Genomic DNA, 20,290 nt, shown 5'->3' with positions numbered 1-20,290 from the left:
ATACATACTCTTTACAATTTGTACGTTTATTAAACGGCTGTATCATAAACATTGTTCTGCAGGATTTTATAGAAGAAAAATCAAGTGGGGGAAATGACTTCTAAAAGATTAACAAACCTGTGATATTGAAGCACCAGGTGAACGCATGTTCACCCGGTTTGCTTGTCTCATGTTTTGGTTTCATCTCTTGTTGCCTAGCTCGGACATTCCGTGTTCTGACCGACAGTGACCAGGTCAGTAGTGCGAGATCAGTGAGGGATTATGGAGTAAAACAACTGCAGAGGCGGGGACATGCTGCCGGGAGAGGAGGGTGTGTGTCCAGTAGAGCACCTTCACAGAGGGGTGGGTGGTGGACACCCCACGGCTCTGTGGTGTCTGCTGAGGAATTCGTAATCGAGAAAGCGCCATCTGAACTTGAAGATTGGTTCAGAACATCCCAACATCCCCACGCTGCTCTCCTGGAGTCAGCCTGGGAACACTGCATGCTGTTCCAGTCGCTGGCCCTTTCCCCCTGGTGGGACACCGGTGGGGTTTTCCCTACACTGGGTTTTCTCAAAGTACCTCTGGCCTGTCCATCCACAAGAGGACTGAATGTGCACCTCATGCCAGCAGTGGCCTTTCTCAGAGACGGCTGGCCTCCAGCTACTCTGACCTCCTCTTCTACAGACACAGCAGCGGGTGCAGGGAGAGAAGGACCAGCCGTGTGACAGCACATGACACCCAGTACCAACCACGGGGGTCAGACGTCCAGTAGCCCCGTGGGTCAGAGGACAGCCTCCCCTGGGCACTACGGGCTGCGGTCTTCATGGCAGCCGATAGCCACTTTATTCTCCTATGGGACAGTTAGGAGCCTAGTGTTGTAACCATCGCGCCACCAGGCCTCCACGTGGGTGAAGGTCACATGAGGAAGGGGTGGGAGTGGAGGTGAGACAGAGAGGTATGGAGTCCTGTGACCCACAAACGGGGGTGGGGGGTGTGATGATGTGGTGCTGGCAGCCCTGGGGCCTCCTGAGTCAGACCCCAACCACAAACATGGACATGAAACTGGACTGTTCTCCTCAAGAGACAAGAACCCGCCTAACAAAAGCTATAAAAGAGACAAAAATTTCCCCACAGGAAAAATGGAATCTGCCCTTTAAACTGTTTGTTGATGTTGTGTGCCATCGAGTTGAAACCAACCCATCTCTGGTCATCCAGTAGATTTTCAGAGGCAGTAAATCGCATAGGGTATTGCCTATCTGTCTCCCATGGAGCAATTGATGGATTTCAACAATGTGCTCTTGTACATAGGGTCACCATGAGTTGCAAGCTACTCCATGGCACATAACAACAACTGCTGTGTTGGTAGCTTAATTCCTTACCACTAAGTTACAGATCTCCCTGCCCCTTGAAATTATACTTCATGCTTTATAAACTATGAAATAATAAATTTCTCTTTGTTAAAACCACTCACTTGGGTTTGGTTTGCTTTTTTTTTTTTTACAGCAGCCCTAGGAAATTAAAACAGAGGTACACTGCCATTTTATTCTCTTCATAGAAAACCCAAGTCTGAAGTATCTAACAGAGAAAGGCTAAGTAAATTTGAATAATCCTGACCTGGGAAGTTGCTTTAAATTTTTTAAATTTTGTTTTTAAATTTTATTTTATTAATTCTAATCAATATTTACAGAGATTTTGGATTTCTATTCATTCATTGTTGCACTTTTCTCCATGCCCCCTCCCCCCACCAGTTTGCTCTTCTCTTGGAAAAGTAAAAGAAAAATTCCTTCATTGGTATACAATCTCCCCTCTCTGCCCTGAGTACACTCCACTATGCAACCTTCATTCTGAACTATTGTCATAACCATAATACCCAATCATATATAGCTTTTAAACGGTTCTCTCTCACATCTGATTCAATGCAGTATACATGATTTATCCAATTCTTCTCAGTCACACCTCAACCCTAATGTCAGTCCCATTCTACAACAATTGCACTATGCAGTATTTGTCCTTTTGTGACTGAGATATCTTGCTCGGCCTAATGTCCTCTAGGGTCACCCATTTTGAATAATATTGCACGAGCTCCCTGTTTTTCAATGCAGAATAGTATTCCATTGTGTGAATATACCAGAGCTTTGCTATCCATTCATTTGCTGATGGGCATTGAGTTGTTTCCAACTCTTTGCTATTGTGAACAAAGCTGCAATAAGTGTGTGCACATATCTGCCTGGGTTGCAGTTATGGTCTCTTTAGGGTATATTCCCAGTAGAAGAATTACTGGGTAAAATGGTATTTCTATTTGCAACTTTTTGAGAACATGCCACACAGCCTTCCATAGTGGTTGAACCATTTTACACTTCCACCAACAGTGAATAAGAATTCCAGTTTCTCCAGAAAGTGTGGTACTGGTATAATGACAGACATAGATAGAAATAAAAAATCCGGAAATCAGCCCATCTACCTATGGTCAATTGATTTTTGACAAAAAGATGAAATGAGTTAAGTGGGAAAACAATAACCTTTTTAACAAATGGTGCTGGAAAAATTGGAATACTACCTGTAGAAAACTCAAGCAAGATTCACACCTCACTCCATACACAAAAACCAACTCATAATGGATCATGGACCTAGGACTAATATACAGTTCACTAAAGAAAAACTTGGAAGAACTCTAAAAGTCCTAATCCACAGCATAAACAAGTTTTCCAAGCATCCTGAAAAATCTACAACCAGGAGAGGATAAAATAGATGAATGGGATCCTCTAAGAATCAAATCCCTATGCACATCTAAAAACTTTCCAACAGAGTAAAAAGGAAGGCCACAGATTGGGAAAAAATACTTGGTAATGAAATGTCAGATAAGGGACTTATATCTAGAATTTACAAAATACTCAAGCACCACAATAAGATAAAGCTAAATAACCCAATTGAAAAATGGGCACAGGATGTGAATAGACATTTAATCAAAGAAGACATTCAGATGCCCAACAAATACATAAAGAAATGCCCAAAATCCCTAGCTCATTAGAGAGATGCAAATCAAAGCAACTATATCATCTCACCCCACTAAGAATAGCAGCATTTAACAGAACAGCAAGCAACAAATGCTGGCGAGGTTGTGGACCTGGAGAATTTTAAGCAAGTAAGGAGACCTTTTTGTGTTTCATTCCTCTTTTACAAGATAGGAATCATCATAATAGTTCCTAGAACTGTTATAAGCTCAATTAAATGGTATCCATAATTTGAACAAATAATCTTTTCTTTACCGAGGAAAAACACTTTGAAAGTATATTTAATAAGTCACAATTCATTATAACTCAGACTGATTCCTCATTGCCTAACTACTCAGGTCTCCCAAAAGGCCAAGGGTTAGGCTTGGGCTTTGTTTTGATCCAGCCTAAACTGTAATCGTTGAGCTTTTAGTGAGAGCAGCAATAATAGGTTTATCAGAAGTGATAAAGGCATGGATGGGTCCTGAAGGTCAAGATGAAGACTAACATGTTCTCCAAAGGCCCAGAAATTTATTTCTGAAATTTCTGTCATTTTACAACAGCCTTCTACACAAAAAATATGATCCACAGGTGTTGAGGGAGTCACATCCTTCCCCTCACCCCGTGGTCGTAGGTTTTGTCTGCCGCCCACCTACCAGATCAAACTCTGCTAATGTCATGCCCTCTCTAGCTCAGTTGGCTATGAGTGTAGAGCTGGGCTTTCCTAAAACTGTCCCCAATTTCTACAAGTCACCCTTGAGTGGGTTGAGGTGAGAGAATCATCAGGTCTAACATCTCTATGGCGTTTCCCAGTTTCTGTACTCTTTCCTCACGTGCCCTACCCAGAACCCACAGACCACATGGCATGTCTTTTAAGGAAGGGGCTCTAAGAAAGTAAGTTATTTCTTTCTTGTGCCCAGAACAGTGCTGGTGTGCCAATTCCTATTTGCTCACCCCACATACCCGAACATCTCATTTGCATTAGCGAGACTTGTGTCACCTATTAGGTGTTGAAAAAGAATTAAAAAACCATTGCTTGTCTTAAATTAAAACCTCATGGTCTATTAGAGAAAACACTTATACAAGCCAACAATGACAATGCAGTGGGCAAGGACTGTGATGAGTGAAGTCCAGGGACTTATGGCGCACAAAGTGGTTCGGATGTAGATTCTACCACTACAAGTCACCTCCCTTCCAGAAAATTAAAATTGCTTTCTCTTGATCACCTCATGGGTTGTTATGATTGTAAAAGCACTAACGAGCTATACCCTTTGCAATGCACCTCTTGTTCCAGATTGTTGTCATGCATATGATGCCTAATCATATATTCCTTTCAGACAGTTCTTTCTCTCATCTGTTCCAATGTGGTGTTCATTATCTATAAACTCATTCCAAAGTGGACTGGGGAAAGGGGAAGGGAGAGGGAGGGAGGAAATCATGCAACAATGAATGAATGAATGAATGAAAATCCAACCTTTCTGTAAACTTTTGTTAAAAGGGCAGCTAAAATAAAAAAGCCATACTTAGGATGTCTACAAAATAGTAGATTGGCAGGAAGAGAGGATCCTCATGTCACAGTTTTCTCTAGTGAGGTTTCTGGCAGTTCCATTATCCCACTGCCACTGAACATATTCCAACCCATAATGATCCTCTGTCAAGGTTTTGGAGGCTGTACATCTTTAAGGGAAGAGGCTGCTCTTCTTCCCCCTGCAGAGCCCATCATGGATACGGTCTGCCAACCTTTTGTTTTACAGCCAGATATGACATGCATTATGCCATCAGGGATCATTGGTGGTTCCATTAGACGTGAGGATTTGTTCAGATGTCTGGAGTTCAGAGCTTCTCTAGTTCAATTTTATAACTTGTGCATTACAAAAGGTAGGACAGAGGACTGGGTAGCAGAGGAGCCTGGGGTAGCCTAGGTCCTGTGCTTGTGCCGAATTTTTGGTGTTGACTCAGAACTTACAGCACAACCTTACTCACATCTTCTCTTTGACTGACTCACAGCCCTACTCACACCTCCTCTTTGATTGACTCATAGCCCTATTCACACTTCCTCTTTGACTGACTCACAGCCTGACTCCCTACACCCCTTCCACACCTCCACTTTAGCAACTAGTGCAGCGGTTAAACACACAGATGTTCCAGTCACATTGCCTGGGTTTGTGTCCTAGCTTTGTCTCTTACTCTTCTTTGGCCTGTTCAAGTTGATTGGTCTCAGTTTCTCTATGTGGAAAATGGGACTAAGTAGCCCAAAAGATCATAAATATTAAATAATAACAATAATAAAAAAAATCTCATAGGTCTGAATACACAATAAATCCTCATTAAACACCAGCTATTAATTTGATTCCTTTAAAACAACCCCTGATTGGAAACCCAAGTTCCTTATAAACTTTCATTAAAATCTCAATAAAAATAAAAATAATTCAAAAATCCCAAAAGTGAAAAGGTGAAAAGGAATCTCAGCAACTGGTGCTGTATCATTCACTGGAATCCTAGCATCAAAGACTGTTTCAGAGGAAAATTGTTTAGGAATATTACACAATAGGACTATTACTTTGGACATAGAAAATGTTATCTGGAGAAAGATTAAGATTGCTAGGACAAAAGTACTTTCTAACCCCCTTTTCTCAATTTTTAGTAAATGAGAGTAATAATCCAAGAGAGGAGGAAACAAAAAAAAAAAACCAACAAAAGGCTGATCACTTAGGTCTTTGTTGTTGTTGTTGTTATTGTGTTTTCGAGTCAGAATCTACTCATAGCTGACCCTCCCATGGGTTTTCAGGGTTTTCAGATGCAGTTAATTACACAGGAGGAGACTGCCATCCTACTCCTGCCGAGCAGCTGGTGGGATGGAACTGTGCATGCCTTGGGATTGGAGCTCCCTAGGCCTTTTAGCTAGGTGTTAGTGATAAAAAGATTAATTCCTAGTCCCAATCTTCAAGAGAGGAATGTTGTAAGCAGCCTGCCTGGACCATCTCTCCTCTTGCCTTCTGTCCTTGATGTTCTAGCTTCCTAAATTTACTGCAGTAAAGTCACTGCACTCTCAGGCAGGGCACTCATTACTCATTGCCATCAAATTGGAACCGACACATAGCTGACTTTTCATGGGGTTTCTGGGGCTGTAGGTCACATGGGAAGAGCTGGTCTATTTTCTCACTTAGAGCTATTGGTGTGTCAGCAGTGCAACTCCGTTTGAACAAGGCTAAGGTAGTTCTCTCCAGCAGGCTGAGAAATAAGACTCTGATCTGATATTTCCAGGCTATACTGCCCTCTTCTGACAGGTCATACAGGCAACATATAGATAGATCCTTAGAGGGTAAGGTTGTGTCCCATTGAGTTGGAACCCACCTACAGCTGACCCTCCAGCTCATTTTCAGAGGCAGTAAATCACATGAAAGGGGAGCTGCTGGTAGATTCAAATCACATGCCTTTGTTACTGCAGCTTTTTATCAGTCAGCCACCAGACTGATGATGAGTAGTGACAAATTCAGAGATGTCCATGCATGATGCATGGTGCCAGTTTTCATGAGGCTCAAACCACCAATCGTACCCTTTGACATTATACATATTTATTTTTATTTTATATATTCTATTTTTTCTCTTTTTTATTATTTTAATTTTAATGAAAGTTTACAGAGACTTTGGATTTCCATTTATTCATTGTCATACTTTTCTTCCTGCCCACCTCCTGACTCCAAGTTAGCTCTTCTCTTTGAAAAATAAAAGAAAAATTCTTTCATTGTTATACAATCCCTTCCCCGAAGTCCACTCCACTATGCAGCCTTTGTTCTGTACTCCTGTAATGACAATAATACCTAATCAGTTTTAACACTGATTTAAACAGTTCTCTTATACATACTTTATACATGTTGTTCGGTACCGTTTTGTTGAGGGTGACTCACAGTAACCCTATGAACATCAGATCTGACCCTTGCCCTGTACTGTTTCATCCTCATAATCTATGATACCCTAAGCCTATTGTTGCAGTCATAGTATCAATCCACCTACTTGAGGGCCTTTCTTTTGCTGTCCCTCCACCTTTCCAAGCATGATGTCCTTCTCCAAGGAATAACCCCTCCTAGCAACATGCCCAAAGTATGTGAGATGAAGCTTCATCATCTTTACCTCTATGGAGCACTCTGGCTGCACTTTCTCCAAGATATATGCTTATTCTTTTCAAATTCCATGGGATATTTAGCATTCTTCTCCAATACCATAATTCAAAGCCATCACTTCTGTTATCCTTATTCATTGTCCAGCTCTCAGATGCACAGCAAGTGACTGAAAATATTATAGCCTGAATCAGGCACACCTAAGTCTTCTAACCAACATCATTGTTCCTCAATAATTTGAAGAGGTTCCTAACTACAGACTTCCCAGTACAGTATGTCTCCTGATCTCCTGACTTCTGATACCAAGTACAAACCAAGCGTAATGAAGTTATTGACAGTTTCAATCTTTTCTCCATCTGTCATGATGTTGCCTATAGGTCCAGTGGCTAGGATTTTTGTTTTCTTGACTCTGAGATGCAATCCATACAATGTTGTTGTTGATTGCCTTTGAGTTGAGAACGACTCATAGCAACCTTATGAACAAAAGACCTGAAGTACTTATTTTTATTACACATATTTTTAGTTTTTTCATAAGTTCTCCTTTTCCCATGCTTTCACTTCCTGATTTTTTCCCTCTTGTTAGTGTGTTCATCCTCAATATATCTCCAGCTACCATTTTCCCTCTTTCTGATCCTACATTTAGCACTGCATCTGCTCTGTGGTTTACATTTCTTATTCCCAGGCAAATTGAGGTAAAGAGAACATGTACATCAAAACCCCTAAATTAGAGTACTATTTTTGGGGTGCACTGTGTACTCCTCACAGGCATGCCATCTAACCTTGATCAATGCCTTTCATTTATTTGTTTACTGATCTGGTGATGTTGGTGAGAAATAATACCATGGTTATGATATCATACAAAGCAATCTGAACTAGTGTACAAACTAGTGCAAGAGCTAATATATAAGACACAATGAGAGAGCAACCCCACAGGGCGATGTTTATTGGCATTTTTACTGCAACATTTGAGAAATTTACCCCCTGAGAATATAAGAGCATGGCCAAGGTTATAAACCATTCCACTCAATAATAGGAACAAGTGGAGGGTGACCCAAGGAATAGCACCTTAACTGCAAAAGCAATTTAACTTCTTTCAGTCCATTATCACACACACTGAAAAGCTGAGAGCTTTTGTTTTGGCTCACTGCCTCTGATGATTGAACTACCCTGTAATTATGAAGAAAGAAAAAAAAATCAAAGAGGTCATGGAACCACTTTCTAAACTGTTTGAACCTCCAGAAAATATCTTTTTAAAGTTTGGTAAAATATTTTCACCTTAAAAGTTTCATTACTAATTTTATATGGAAAGGAATGAAAGGGCAAATAAGCAAAGCTCTGATGAGTAAGAAAAATTGAGAAAGAGACCTTATGTTTCCTGATCTCATACCTGCTACATAGCCACAGTAATCAAAACAATGTGGCAATGGTACAGTGACAGCTATATTGACCAGTGGAACTGAATTAAGAACCCATCGGAAAATCCAACCACCTAAGGTCAACTGATCTTTGGCAAAGAGACAACCTCTGTAAAAAATGGTGCTGGCAAAAGGAGATATTTATCTGCAGAAAACTGAAGCAAGATTCATACTGCACATCATATACAAAACCTAAAAAACAACAAAATTCTCCAAACTCAGACTATAAAGACTGTTGTTGTTGCTGTTGTTATGTGCCGTCGAGTCACTTGAGACTCATAGCGACCCTATGTACAACAGCCCTAAACTCTGCTCTGTCCTGTACCAATCACACTGTCTGCGATACACCCATCCCAATTACCCCAGTCACTGAATCAATCCACCTCATAGAGGGCCTTCCCCTCCTGTGCTGTCCCTCCACCCTCCCAAGCCTGATGTTCCTCTCCAAGGGCTGCTCCCTCCTTACAACATGTCCAAAGTATGTTAGACAAAGCCTCAAAATCCTTGCCTCCAAGGAGCAGCCTGATTTAGCCCTCTCCAGGGTGAATCTGTTTGTTTTCCTAGAAGTCCATGGTACATTCAATACTCTTCTACAGCACCACAGCTCAAAGGCATCAATTCTCCTTCTATCCTCCTTAGTCACTGTCCAACTCTCTGATGCATACTGGTTAAAAAAATAGAAGCTAATCTCCTCCCATACAGTTAACTGCCTCTGAAACCTCACTGGAGAGTCAGCTCTGGGTTGGTTTCAACTCTATGGTACACCACCACAGCAACAACAATCTAAAGCATAATACACCATCAAATGCACAACCAGGAAAGGACAAACTAGGATGAGCTATTGTAAAATTAAATCCTACGTGCACAAAAAGTATTTTCCAAATGAGTAAAAGATAACCTACAAGCTGGGAGGCAGGGGGAAGACAATAACTGCTAAGGGGCCCATATTCTCATATTTAAAAGGTATAGAAAACTACAGCATCTCTACAAGTAAAAGGCAAACAACCCACTTGGAAAATGTGTAGAAGATCTGAAAGGATTTCACCATAGACATTTAAACAGCCAACAAATACATGAAGAGATGCAAATAAATACAATGAGATATCATCATACACTATAAGCAATAGCAACATTCAAAAGCACAGGCAACTACAAATGCTGTCAAGAGGGTGATGAGATTGAACCTCTCATACATTGCAGGTGGGAATGTGAAATGGTGCAACCACTATGTAAAACAATTTGGCATTTCCTTAGAAAGTTGAAAATGGAATTATCATTTGATCTATTCTACTACTATGTATATCCTCTAAAGAAATACAAGCTGTGACACAAACAGATCTATGCACACTCATGTTTGCTGCAACACTGTTCACAACAGCAAAACGATGAAAACAACTCAAGGGCTCATCAACAAATGGATAGAGAAACTATGGTAACAGTCACACAGTGAAGTACTATGCAACATTGCAAAACAATGAAGACTTAATGAAACACTACATAACATGGATCCATTGTGTTGAATGAAATGAATCAGTTGCAAAATGACAAATACTAAGATCATCATTATAAAAAGCTAAAGAGAGGGAGCTCTGGTGGCCTAGTGGCAAGAAGCTACACTGCAATCCCAGAGATATGCAGTTCAAATTCACCAGAGGCTCTGCTGGAGAAGGGGGGACAATATCCTCCTGTACCAGACAGATCTGATTTGATAGTACACACACACACACACACACACACTAATAATTTTTTTAAGCTAAAGAAACATTCTATACAGAGAAAATCATTCAAGTACAGTTATCAGGAAGGAGAAAGGGGAAATAGGAAATTAATGGATAATAAACATTAAGACGAGCAAAGGGAAAGACAATATAGAATGAATGGATGATCAGACATTGTTTTTATGATTGATGTTATGGGGAATATGTACACAAATTGTAAAAATGATAGGTTTGGTACACTTTCACTCAAATTACAATAAATAAGTTTACTAAGTCTTCAGGTCTCAAGTCAGTGGATCAAGATGCCATGCTACAGGTTTCTCAGGGGCTAAGAAAGCCATGATTGGCAGACTAGATGGCAAGGTGCTAGCTTAAGGCTGGAAAAGGTAACACATCATGAGGTCAGCCATCAATACAGCAGACCACCGGTTCAAGTCTAAAGGCCAAAAGCCAGATGATGCAGATGCAGGATCCAGATTAGTTAAAAGGCTATGGAACTTTATACATTTGATATAAGACTCATCTCAAACTCCTTTTCTACTGGTTGGCCCCTCATATCAGATCTCACTGGGGGGACAACTACATCATAACTATTAAACCAGAGAATCACCACCAGCTAAATTGACACATAATCAGGGTTATCACACTAGGCACAGGAACATCACTAACAGAGTTTTCTTTTATGCCTCACAAATGACTTAATAATATAATATCCATCAAATCTGGAAGGGAAGCGGGTGGTTAGAACTCTGACTCAAATATTCTAAAGCGATTCCAAGTTTTATTCTATACAAGTAAAAGAATAACATTCTCAAACATAAATCATAAAGATATATATATATATATATCTTGTGTGGGGAGCAGGATGAGTAATCACCTTCCCTGCAAACCCATTAGAAGGTCAGCTATAGGTCAGTTCTTACTCAATGGTACACAACAATATCCATTTATGCTTGAGATGTATGATATGCATTGTATGCACGAAATGTATTCTATGATATGCATGCGGTGCACAATATATATTAGATGCATGATATGTATGGTATCATGATATTAATTACATGCATGGTATGCATATATGCATGATATGTACAATGTTTTACATGCATTTATGTTTGTATATTGTTGTTATTTGGGGCAGTCGAGACAGAACAGACTCATCGCTGACCCTCCAGAGGATTTTCTGAGGTTGTAAATCTCACAGGAGGAGATTGTCCATGAGCTACTAATAGTAAGAAGCCGCACCGCAATCCCAATGTTCTGTGCTGTTCTACAGGAGGATAGGATGGACAGTCTCTTCCCAAGTGATTTACTACATCTGAAAACCTGTTGGAAAATCAGCTATGAGTCTGTACCAACTCCAAAGTACAACAAATCAACAAAATATCTATACATTTCTATGTATCTGGCTGACTACCTGAAGAGATTCTACTTGAAGCACTTACTTCAGAACTCAAGGACTGTAGCCTTCAATATGGATTGCTTCATAACATCAAAAAGACAAAAATCCTCTCCACTGGACCAATAAGCAACATCATGATATATGGAGCAAAGATTCATAAGTCTCCACAGATCCATGAGTCAGGAATCTTCTCCCACACCACAACTCAAAGGCATCAATTCTTCTTCTGCTGTCCTTATTGATTGTCCAGCTCTCAAATGCATAATAAGTGATGGAAAAGACCATGGCTGCAAACTGACATCATTGCTCCTCAGTAATTCAGATAGTTCCTTGACAGCTGACTTGACTAATACAATATGTCTCCTGATTTCCTGACTCTTGGTACCAAGGATATTGACTAGGAATCTGCATACACACACATATACATACATATTCTCTAGAGAACTCAAATAAAGACAGCACTTGTGGAAGACGCAATGATCAAGTTCACTACCTTGTAAAATTGTGCTAGATTCTCCAGTTACTACCAACCTTATCATTTCCTTAGTCATCAATTTTCAATCTTTATTCAGATTTACTAAATCCAGTATGGGGCTGGAATCCAGTTTGAAAGTCCTCTGGTCAGCTATGAGTTGATTTGGACTTGATGGCACATAACAACAACAGCAAGAACTGGGGATGATAGAGTGTTCCTGGCATGTAGTACGTATACTGTTAAATCATTTTAATAAAAAGACTATGAACACCTCTCTACATTTTGAACAAATAATGAAAAACTATCCAGTCCAAAATATCAATCAATACTATCAAGTTTGAGAAAGAGAAAACACTGGCTGGTTGAGAAAGAGTTGATATTTCTTAGTAAGTGTGTTAACACTTCACAAAATAAGCTTTATTATTTTTTACAAAGCTAATTTTATTTTTTTAATATTTATCTATAGTAAGCTTTAATTTTGATGAAATGAAACAAAAACTTTGTTATTCTCAGTTCCATACCCTAAAAAGGAAATTTTAGCTTCAGTGACATCCTTTTAATATTGACACTAAAAAGTCCAGATTGTCTTTTCCCAGAAGCCAGCAATTTTATTTCATACCCCAACAAATCTTTTGGTTTAAGGGACAGAATATAAAAATGTTGGTTTCTCCAAATAACAAAGCATTTGTTCCAAAATAGCTAATTAGTCAACAATAGGAAACTCCTCTTCTTGACAGTAAGAAGGAATTCTCTCCAAGATTTTCCCCCCATTTCAATCTAGTTTCTTTTTTTTTTAAATTTTTAATTTTTTTTATTATTATTATTTGTGTGTGTGTGTGTGTACCGTCAAATCAGATCTGACTGGTACAGGAGGTGATTGCCCCTCCTTCCTCAGCAGAGCATCTGGTGGATTCGAACCGTGTACCTCTGGGATTGCAGTGCAGCTTCTTGCCACTAGGCTACCAGAGCTCCCCTTCAATCTAGTTTCTGAGTCATACTATTAGTAGTATTTTCCTCTTTTGCCAAAACAATAATCAAGAATTCTGGGTAATAGAAATATCGTTTTAAACAAAGTGAAACAAATTTTCATACTTTATAATTTAAAATTTAATTTCAGAACTCTTGTTGTTATGTGGAATCAAGTTGCCTCTGGCTCTTAGCGAAGCGTGCCCTGTCCTGAGCCTGACTCAGTAACTCCAACACAGCTGCCCCATTACTCCCAGTGACTGTGCCAATCTATCTCATCCTGGGACTTCCTTTCCTGTGCTGTCCCTATACCCTTCCAAGCATGATGTCTTTCTCCAAGGACTGGTCCTCCTGGACACATGCCCAAAGTATGTGAGAAAAAGCTTCAACATCCTTGCCTCCAACGAGAAACTTTGTTTCACCTTCTTCAAGACAGACAAACATGTTTGTTCTCTTGGCAGCGCATAGTATATTCAATACTCTTTATTGTTGACCCAGGACAAAGAAAAAGTGAGACAGGCACACCAAGGATGGAGAAAAAGAGAGCGTGTAAGGCAGGGAGCAAACAGTTTGAAGACTGCATCAGTCTTGAGCCAAGCATCTCTGTAACGTTTAATGAGAATTGCCAGGAAGTAAATCACAAAGAGAATTCTTTTGTAAATAAAGGTAAGTTTTTCTCTATTGTCAACCTTATTCTTATCTCAAGAAGGAAGTAGTTCACAAGTACAAAATCTTACTCCCTCTGCAGGGGGGCCCTGGCAGCTTCCTGTCTACCGGAAGCACAAGCTTTTAGCACTCCCTCTGCAAAGGAGTTCTGGTGGCCTAGTGGCAAGAAGTAGTAGCTCATACCTTGTAATCAGTCACAAGAGGAATTACAGCTTGTATTTATGCCTCTGCTCCACGGTCAACACTCTTGGCACCAGTAGCCAGGAAATAAAAAAATGTATTGCGATGGGAAAGTCTGCAGTTAGGGACCTCTCCAAAATACTGAAGAGCAACAGTGTCTCTCTGGAGACTAAGGTCCGCCTGATACAGGCCATGGGTTTTTGCAATCACTTGTTGTGCATCAGAGAGTTAGACAATGACTAGGGAGGATAGAAGGAGAATTGATGCCTTTGAGCTGTGGTGCTGGAGAAGAGTATTGAATGTACCATGGACTGCCAAGAAAACAAACAGATTCATCGTAGAGAGGATTAAACCAGGCTGCTCCTTGGAGGCAAGGATTCTGGGGCTTCATCTGACATATTTTGGACATGTTGTAAGGAGAGACAGGTCTTTAGAGAGGGACATCATGCTGGGTAGAGTGGAGGGACAGCGCAGGAGGGGAAGACCCTCTATGAGGTGGATTGATTGAGTGACTGGGGTACTCAGGATGGATGTGTCAGAGGCAGTGAGATTGGCACAGGATAGAGCACGGTTTAGGGCTGTTGTACATAGGGTCGCTATGAGTTGCAAACGACTCGACGGCACATAACAACAACAACAATTTATGCCTCCTTCAATTCCTGTTTAAGCATTTGGCTTAACATTTGGCTTCCCACAACTTTTCTACAGCACCACAATTCAAAGGCATCAATTCTTCTCCACTGTCCACTTCATCGTCATCCTTAATCATTCATTGTCCAGCTCTCTGATGCATAACAAGTAATTGCAAAGACTATGGCTTGGGAGGGTGGAGGGACGGCCGGCACAGGAGAGGAAGGCCCTCTATGAGGTTGATTGATTCAGTGACTGGGATAATTGGGATGGGAGTGTCAGAGACAGTACGATTGGCACAGGACGGAGCGGAGTTTAGGGCTCTTGTACATAGGGTCGCTATGAGTCGCAGGCGACTCGACGGCACATAACAAAAACAACAACATGGCCTGGATCAGGCACATCTTAGTCTCTAGTCTGAAATCATTGCTCCTCAGTATTCTGGAGAGGTCCTTGACAATGGGTTTTCCCAATGCAATTAACCTTTTAATTTCTTGACTGATGATACCAAGAATGTTTAGTATGGAGTCAAATAAATTGAAATTGTTAAGAATCTCAACTCTTCTCTATCTGTCAGAATTGTCAATTGGCTCTGTGGTGAGAATCTTTCTTTTATTGATGTTGAGCTTAAATCCATATTGAAAACTACAATCTTTTACTTTCTGCAGCAAGTGCTTTGGGTCCTCCTCACTTTTAGCAAGCAAGGTGTGTCATCTGCATAACATAGGTTGTTGATGGGTCTTCTTCCAACCCTGATGCCACATTCCTTCTCATAAAGTCCAGCCTCCCAAATGATCTTTTCTGCATAAAGTTTGTAAAGATATGAAGATAGTACACATCCCTGATGCATACCTTTCCTGATTTTGAACCATGCAGTGTTTCCTTGCTGTGTTCTGAGGACCGCTTCCTGGACTAGTATAGGTTTTCGGTTTGGTGGTTTTTTTTTAAGTAATTTTTTTTATTAATTTTAATGAAAATTTATGGAGAGATAGGGTTTCCAGCCATTCATTGTTGCACTTTTCTCCCTGAAAAAATAATTTTAAAAGCCTAGAATGATTAACTTGGTGGTTAGAGTAGAGAATTTATTACTGAATCATGTAGTTAGTTTTTAATGTGATACTTACAAAAGGAAAATATATGTTCTTCTCAATACTTCTCTCTTTAAAAGGAGTAAAGGTTTAAAGTCCAAATTTCCTAGGGTGGGGAAACCTTAGAGCAAAAAAATAAAATTGAAGTGCCAGTTTCTCACAAAGCATGAGATTAGTATATATGCAAATCTCAATCGCAACTTATAGGAACTCTTGCTTTGATTAGGCACTTAACACTTGATCATTTCGAAAACATTTTTCCTTATTAAAGTAGGCTCACAGCATGGCTCCATTTCCTAACAGATGAGCCTTTTCTAAGGAAATTAAGCTGGTGCTAAATAAATTTCTTACCTATACACAGGTTTAACATTCATAGCTGTTATCCAAATGTTTATTATGATTTCTAACTAATTTTCATTTTCTTTATAAGCAGCAAATGAGTATTTTTAAGGGCCTGTGAAACCCCCACGGATACTTTTTCCGTTTCTATAAAGTATTACTAGTGATACATGAAATGAGGAAAAAGAACAAAATGTAACAGAACTCCTAGAAATAGTGGGTTATACAACTCCCCGTCAAAATATTGCTTCACAGCTGAATGCAGCAGGTGACCGTACCTGAATTTACAAATGTGAAGCATAGTCAGGACAAGGCTTGTTATGTCTATACTGCATGACATACACGGTTGACTGATGCCACCAATATAACATCACTACTGCAAGGATGTGCCATATTTGGTGGCTTGATCCGAGGCAGTTGAGTTGTCCTGGAAAGTACCTTTCTGGAACTTTGGAAATGTAGAATAGAAAAGAAGAGCAATCACATACATCATAATTACACAAGGGGCAAAGTCCTGTACAATAGGAGCACCGATTCCTCCATTGAGTCAAACCCAATGAAGAGTAGGGATCACTCCATATCCCGAAACAGAACAAAATATGATAGAGCGAAGTCTTTGCCATTGTTGTGTAAGGTAATTGGAATGAATCTGAGCGAAAAACACTGCCAGGATCATATCAAGCACTGTGATCAAGTATACTCGACGCCAATAGTTATTACAATAAAATGCGTAAAATATTCCCGAGATGTCGCATCCCAGGATTCCAATAGAAATTCCTGCATAATCTAATGCCATCTATCTCCGACAGGTTTTCTCCGACCCATGGCAAGAAAAATGATGCTAGCCTACAGAGCAAAGCATACAGACCTGGAAGCAGAAAAGACAAATAGAACAAATTACAAAATCTTCTCTGGATGCACTCACTGAAGGTAACACAGATGTCATGTCATATATTCCCAACGTGAAGAAGAGAAAGCAGCCCAGCAAATGCCTCCAGATGTTTACTGTCTCATTAGATAAAATAAAAAAAAACTTTTGATACACAGCCTGGAGGGCAGGTAGGCCTGTTAGCCATCAGTGATTTATGGATTGTCCTTGAGGGACACGGGGATCTGCTCGTAGGTGTAGAGGCAGATACCTATGCGCAGCACCAGCACTGGCCAGTACTGGTAGCTGCCCAGCTCGATGTAATGCACGCACGCTCTTGAGCAGCTTCTGATGCATCGTTCCCTGTGGCCGCTGCTCCCCACTGGGGGAGCTCGCTCCCTAGTATAGGTTTTGCATGAGCACATTTGTTCTGGGATTCCCATTCCCATTCTTCTCAAGATTAATCACAATATTCTGTCATCCGTACAGTCAAATGCCTTTGTATAGTCAATGAAACACAGATAGACATTCCTTTGGTATTCTTTGCTTTCAGCCAATGTTGCAGACCATAGATAAAGTATATTAATAAGTATAAATAACAAGACAGAACACCAAGAATGTAGGAGAAAACAGGCAAAGCAGGAGGGGAACAGTTCTAGAACAAGTGAGGCAAACTGAACTCTGCTTCCCTCTGTCTTTACTGAAAATTGCCAGGGAGCAAATCACCAAGAGAATTCAATGCAAATGAAGCTAAGCTCTTTCTATTGAAAACCTTCTGTTTGATTCAGGAGGGAGGGGTTAGCAAATACAGTACAAAAATCCTGTAAACCTTAAGGATTGCCTTATTGTCTACACCTGTAAACATTTAAGAATTGCCTTAATGCTCCAGGGTGAATTCCAGCTTGTATCATTTGGTTTATTACAAATATTTAGTATGAAATTTGGCTTCCCATAAGCCAAGACCTATAGGACATTAGCAATAATATGTCTATTTCCATGGCCTCTTCTAATTCAGCTTGTATTTCTGGTAGTTCCCTGTCAATATACTCTTCCAATCGGTTTTTTTTTAATTTTTTTTTATTTTTTTTATGATCATCAGCAGGATTTTGCTTGCGAGTGGTATCAGTGCTATTGTTTCATAATTTCCATACTATTTCAGGTCACCTATTTATGGAATGGGAATAAATATGGATCTTTTTTTCATTGAGGGGCCAGGTAATTCCTTCAAAGGTCTTGACACAAGCTAGTCAGCATGTCTAGGGAAGCATCTATTTATTGTAATATGTCAATTAATATTTCATAAAAATATAAGGCCCCAGGAATATATGATGTAAGAGTCAAGATTTGTTATATGTATCTCTGGTCTTGCCAACATCTTAAGTCATTTGTCCTTGTTTTTCTCGAGTTCACTTCCTGAAAGGACCTCAGGGACAAAGAAGTGACACTAACTCCTCCTGTATGAACCTTACTCTAATCAGAGTATGCCAAATGTTCGAGTCCTTGCTAATGAGCCCGCTCATTTACAAATTAGCCAATCACAGCCCCTCACTCAGTCTTTGCTACTCCCAGCACCAATAAAAATCCTTGTCTGGAAGTGCTGGGGGCTCTGACACGCTGAGGTGGTATGTGTGTAGAGTCCCTGCTCTAGAGTTTGTAATAATAAAATCCCTCGTGTTCTTGCATCGTTTTCGACTCCCTGGTGTCCTTTGGGGGACTCGCGACTGTGGCACAAGACTTGGAGGCCTCAGCAAGATCTGGCTCAACCGGGATCCCCCAGGGCCCCTGAGACTCCCGGCCTTTTCTCTCTCTCTCTCGTTTTCTGTCTATATTATCCTGTTTAATTCTGGTTCTAGGACAACCTGGTAAAGAGTGGCAAGACACGGTAAGGCGGATGCGCCAGGAGCCATGGCCGCTGGGGCTCCGGGAGACATCCTGAGACTCAGTTGGGGGAGATTGGGCGAGAGAAAGCACGAGGTAGCGCCTCGTGGGACCAGCTACAGCTGGCCTCTCATAGGGCAGCGCGAGTAGCTCTCGTGGGACTGGCCAGGTGGTGGCCAGTGCCCTATTCTTCCATTTCCCTGGGGTTAAAGAAACAGGATGAGTAGTAGGTAGCTCTTGTAAGTGTAAGTATCCTTTTTACGCTGCTGGGAAATGCTCAGACTCTGGTGGCACGTTGAGTGCCTACCAGAGCGAGAACAGGGGCCGCATGGCGGCTGTGGGGAGGCTTCCGGGGCCTTGAACCAGGAGGAAGTTGTCAAGGTCTGCGCTGCTGAGCAGACAGTGGAAACAGAAGCGGTATGGTAGCTGCTTCCGGGGCTGGGGGCCAGGGTCCGGTGTAAAGCATCTCAGAGTGAACGCATGGGGTGCTAACTAAGCTGCAGTGTCCTTGAGGAGTATCGACCACCAGCTTCTTTGAAGGGGGTGGGCCACGGGTTGCCGCAAGCAGGGTGAGAGGCTGGCCTACTAATCTGGACTAGGTGCATGTGCACATTCTCGGGGTTGCGCCTGCGTCTGTGCCTACATAGGTGTCCAAGTGGAGTATCCACCACTGGCATCTCTTGTGGTCTCGTGTTTGTGGCCTGGCAGTAGCCCAGATACCAAAGAGCCTGTTGGGTGCCAGTGCATCAGCCAGGGGTCGTCCCCAGTCAACGGGCGTGCACAGGCACAAGTATGGGCGGTGGCAGGGCTCCTGCGCCAGGCTCAGCAGAGAGGGGAAAGAAGAGAAGGCAAAGAGTAAGGGCGGGTGGCTTCCGGCTTCCCCCTCATGCCAAGTAGGTGCTCGCTAAGTCCAGAAGCTCCTGCTTATAGAGCAGAGGCAGTGGAATCTTTTGGTTAGCTTTGTGGGCGTCATTATGTCAGGTATAAAATTATAGTTGTTGTTATGTGCCGTCGAGTCATTTGCGACTCATAGCGACCCTATGTACAACATCCCTAAACCCTGCTCTATCCTGTGCCCATCGCACTGCCCCCGACACACCCATCCCGATTACCCCAGTCACTGAATCAATCTATCTCATGGAGGGTCTTCCCCTCTTGCGCCGTCCCTCCACCCACCCAAGCATGATGTCCCTCTCCAAGGACCTGTCTCTCCTTGCAACATGCCCAAAGTACGTCAGATGAAGCCCCAGAATCCTTGCCTCCAAGGAGTTGCTTGGTTTAATCCTCTCCAGAATGAATCTTTTCTTGGCAGTCCATGGTACATTCAATACTCTTCTCCAGCACCACAGCTCAAAGTCATCAATTCTCCTTCTGTCCTCTCTAGTCATTGTCCAACTCTCTGATGCATAACAAATGATTGGAAGACTATGGCCTGTATCAGGTGGACCTTAGGCTCTAGAGAGACACCGTTGCTCTTGAGTACTTTGGAGAGGTCCCTAACAGCAGACTTTCCCATCGCAATACGTTTTTTGATTTCCTGGCTGCTGGTGCCAAGAGTGTTGACGGTGGAGCCGA

The 20,290-nt window shown here is 41.4% G+C and overlaps 1 protein-coding gene across 1 annotated transcript in view; it reads right to left on the bottom strand.

The window, feature by feature from the left end:
• Window positions 1–20,290, bottom strand: part of LOC102843045 — a 68,348-nt gene that overhangs the window by 38,688 nt on the left and 9,370 nt on the right. The window contains exons 2-4 of the mRNA XM_006895538.1: window positions 19,023–19,153; window positions 18,519–18,915; window positions 17,109–17,236 (exon numbers count right to left, since the gene is read on the bottom strand). Coding sequence (XP_006895600.1) covers window positions 17,109–17,236; window positions 18,519–18,915; window positions 19,023–19,153 — 656 coding nt within the window. The remainder of the gene's footprint in view (window positions 1–17,108; window positions 17,237–18,518; window positions 18,916–19,022; window positions 19,154–20,290) is intronic.

This window comes from Elephantulus edwardii, unplaced genomic scaffold (genome assembly GCF_000299155.1).
Source record: "Elephantulus edwardii isolate Elephantulus edwardi_28Jun2011 unplaced genomic scaffold, EleEdw1.0 scaffold00168, whole genome shotgun sequence".
In the NCBI taxonomy this organism is placed as follows: Eukaryota; Metazoa; Chordata; class Mammalia; order Macroscelidea; family Macroscelididae; genus Elephantulus; species Elephantulus edwardii.
The sequence above is the reverse complement of the archived record's forward strand: the minus strand, read 5'-3'. Positions and strand labels throughout refer to the sequence as shown.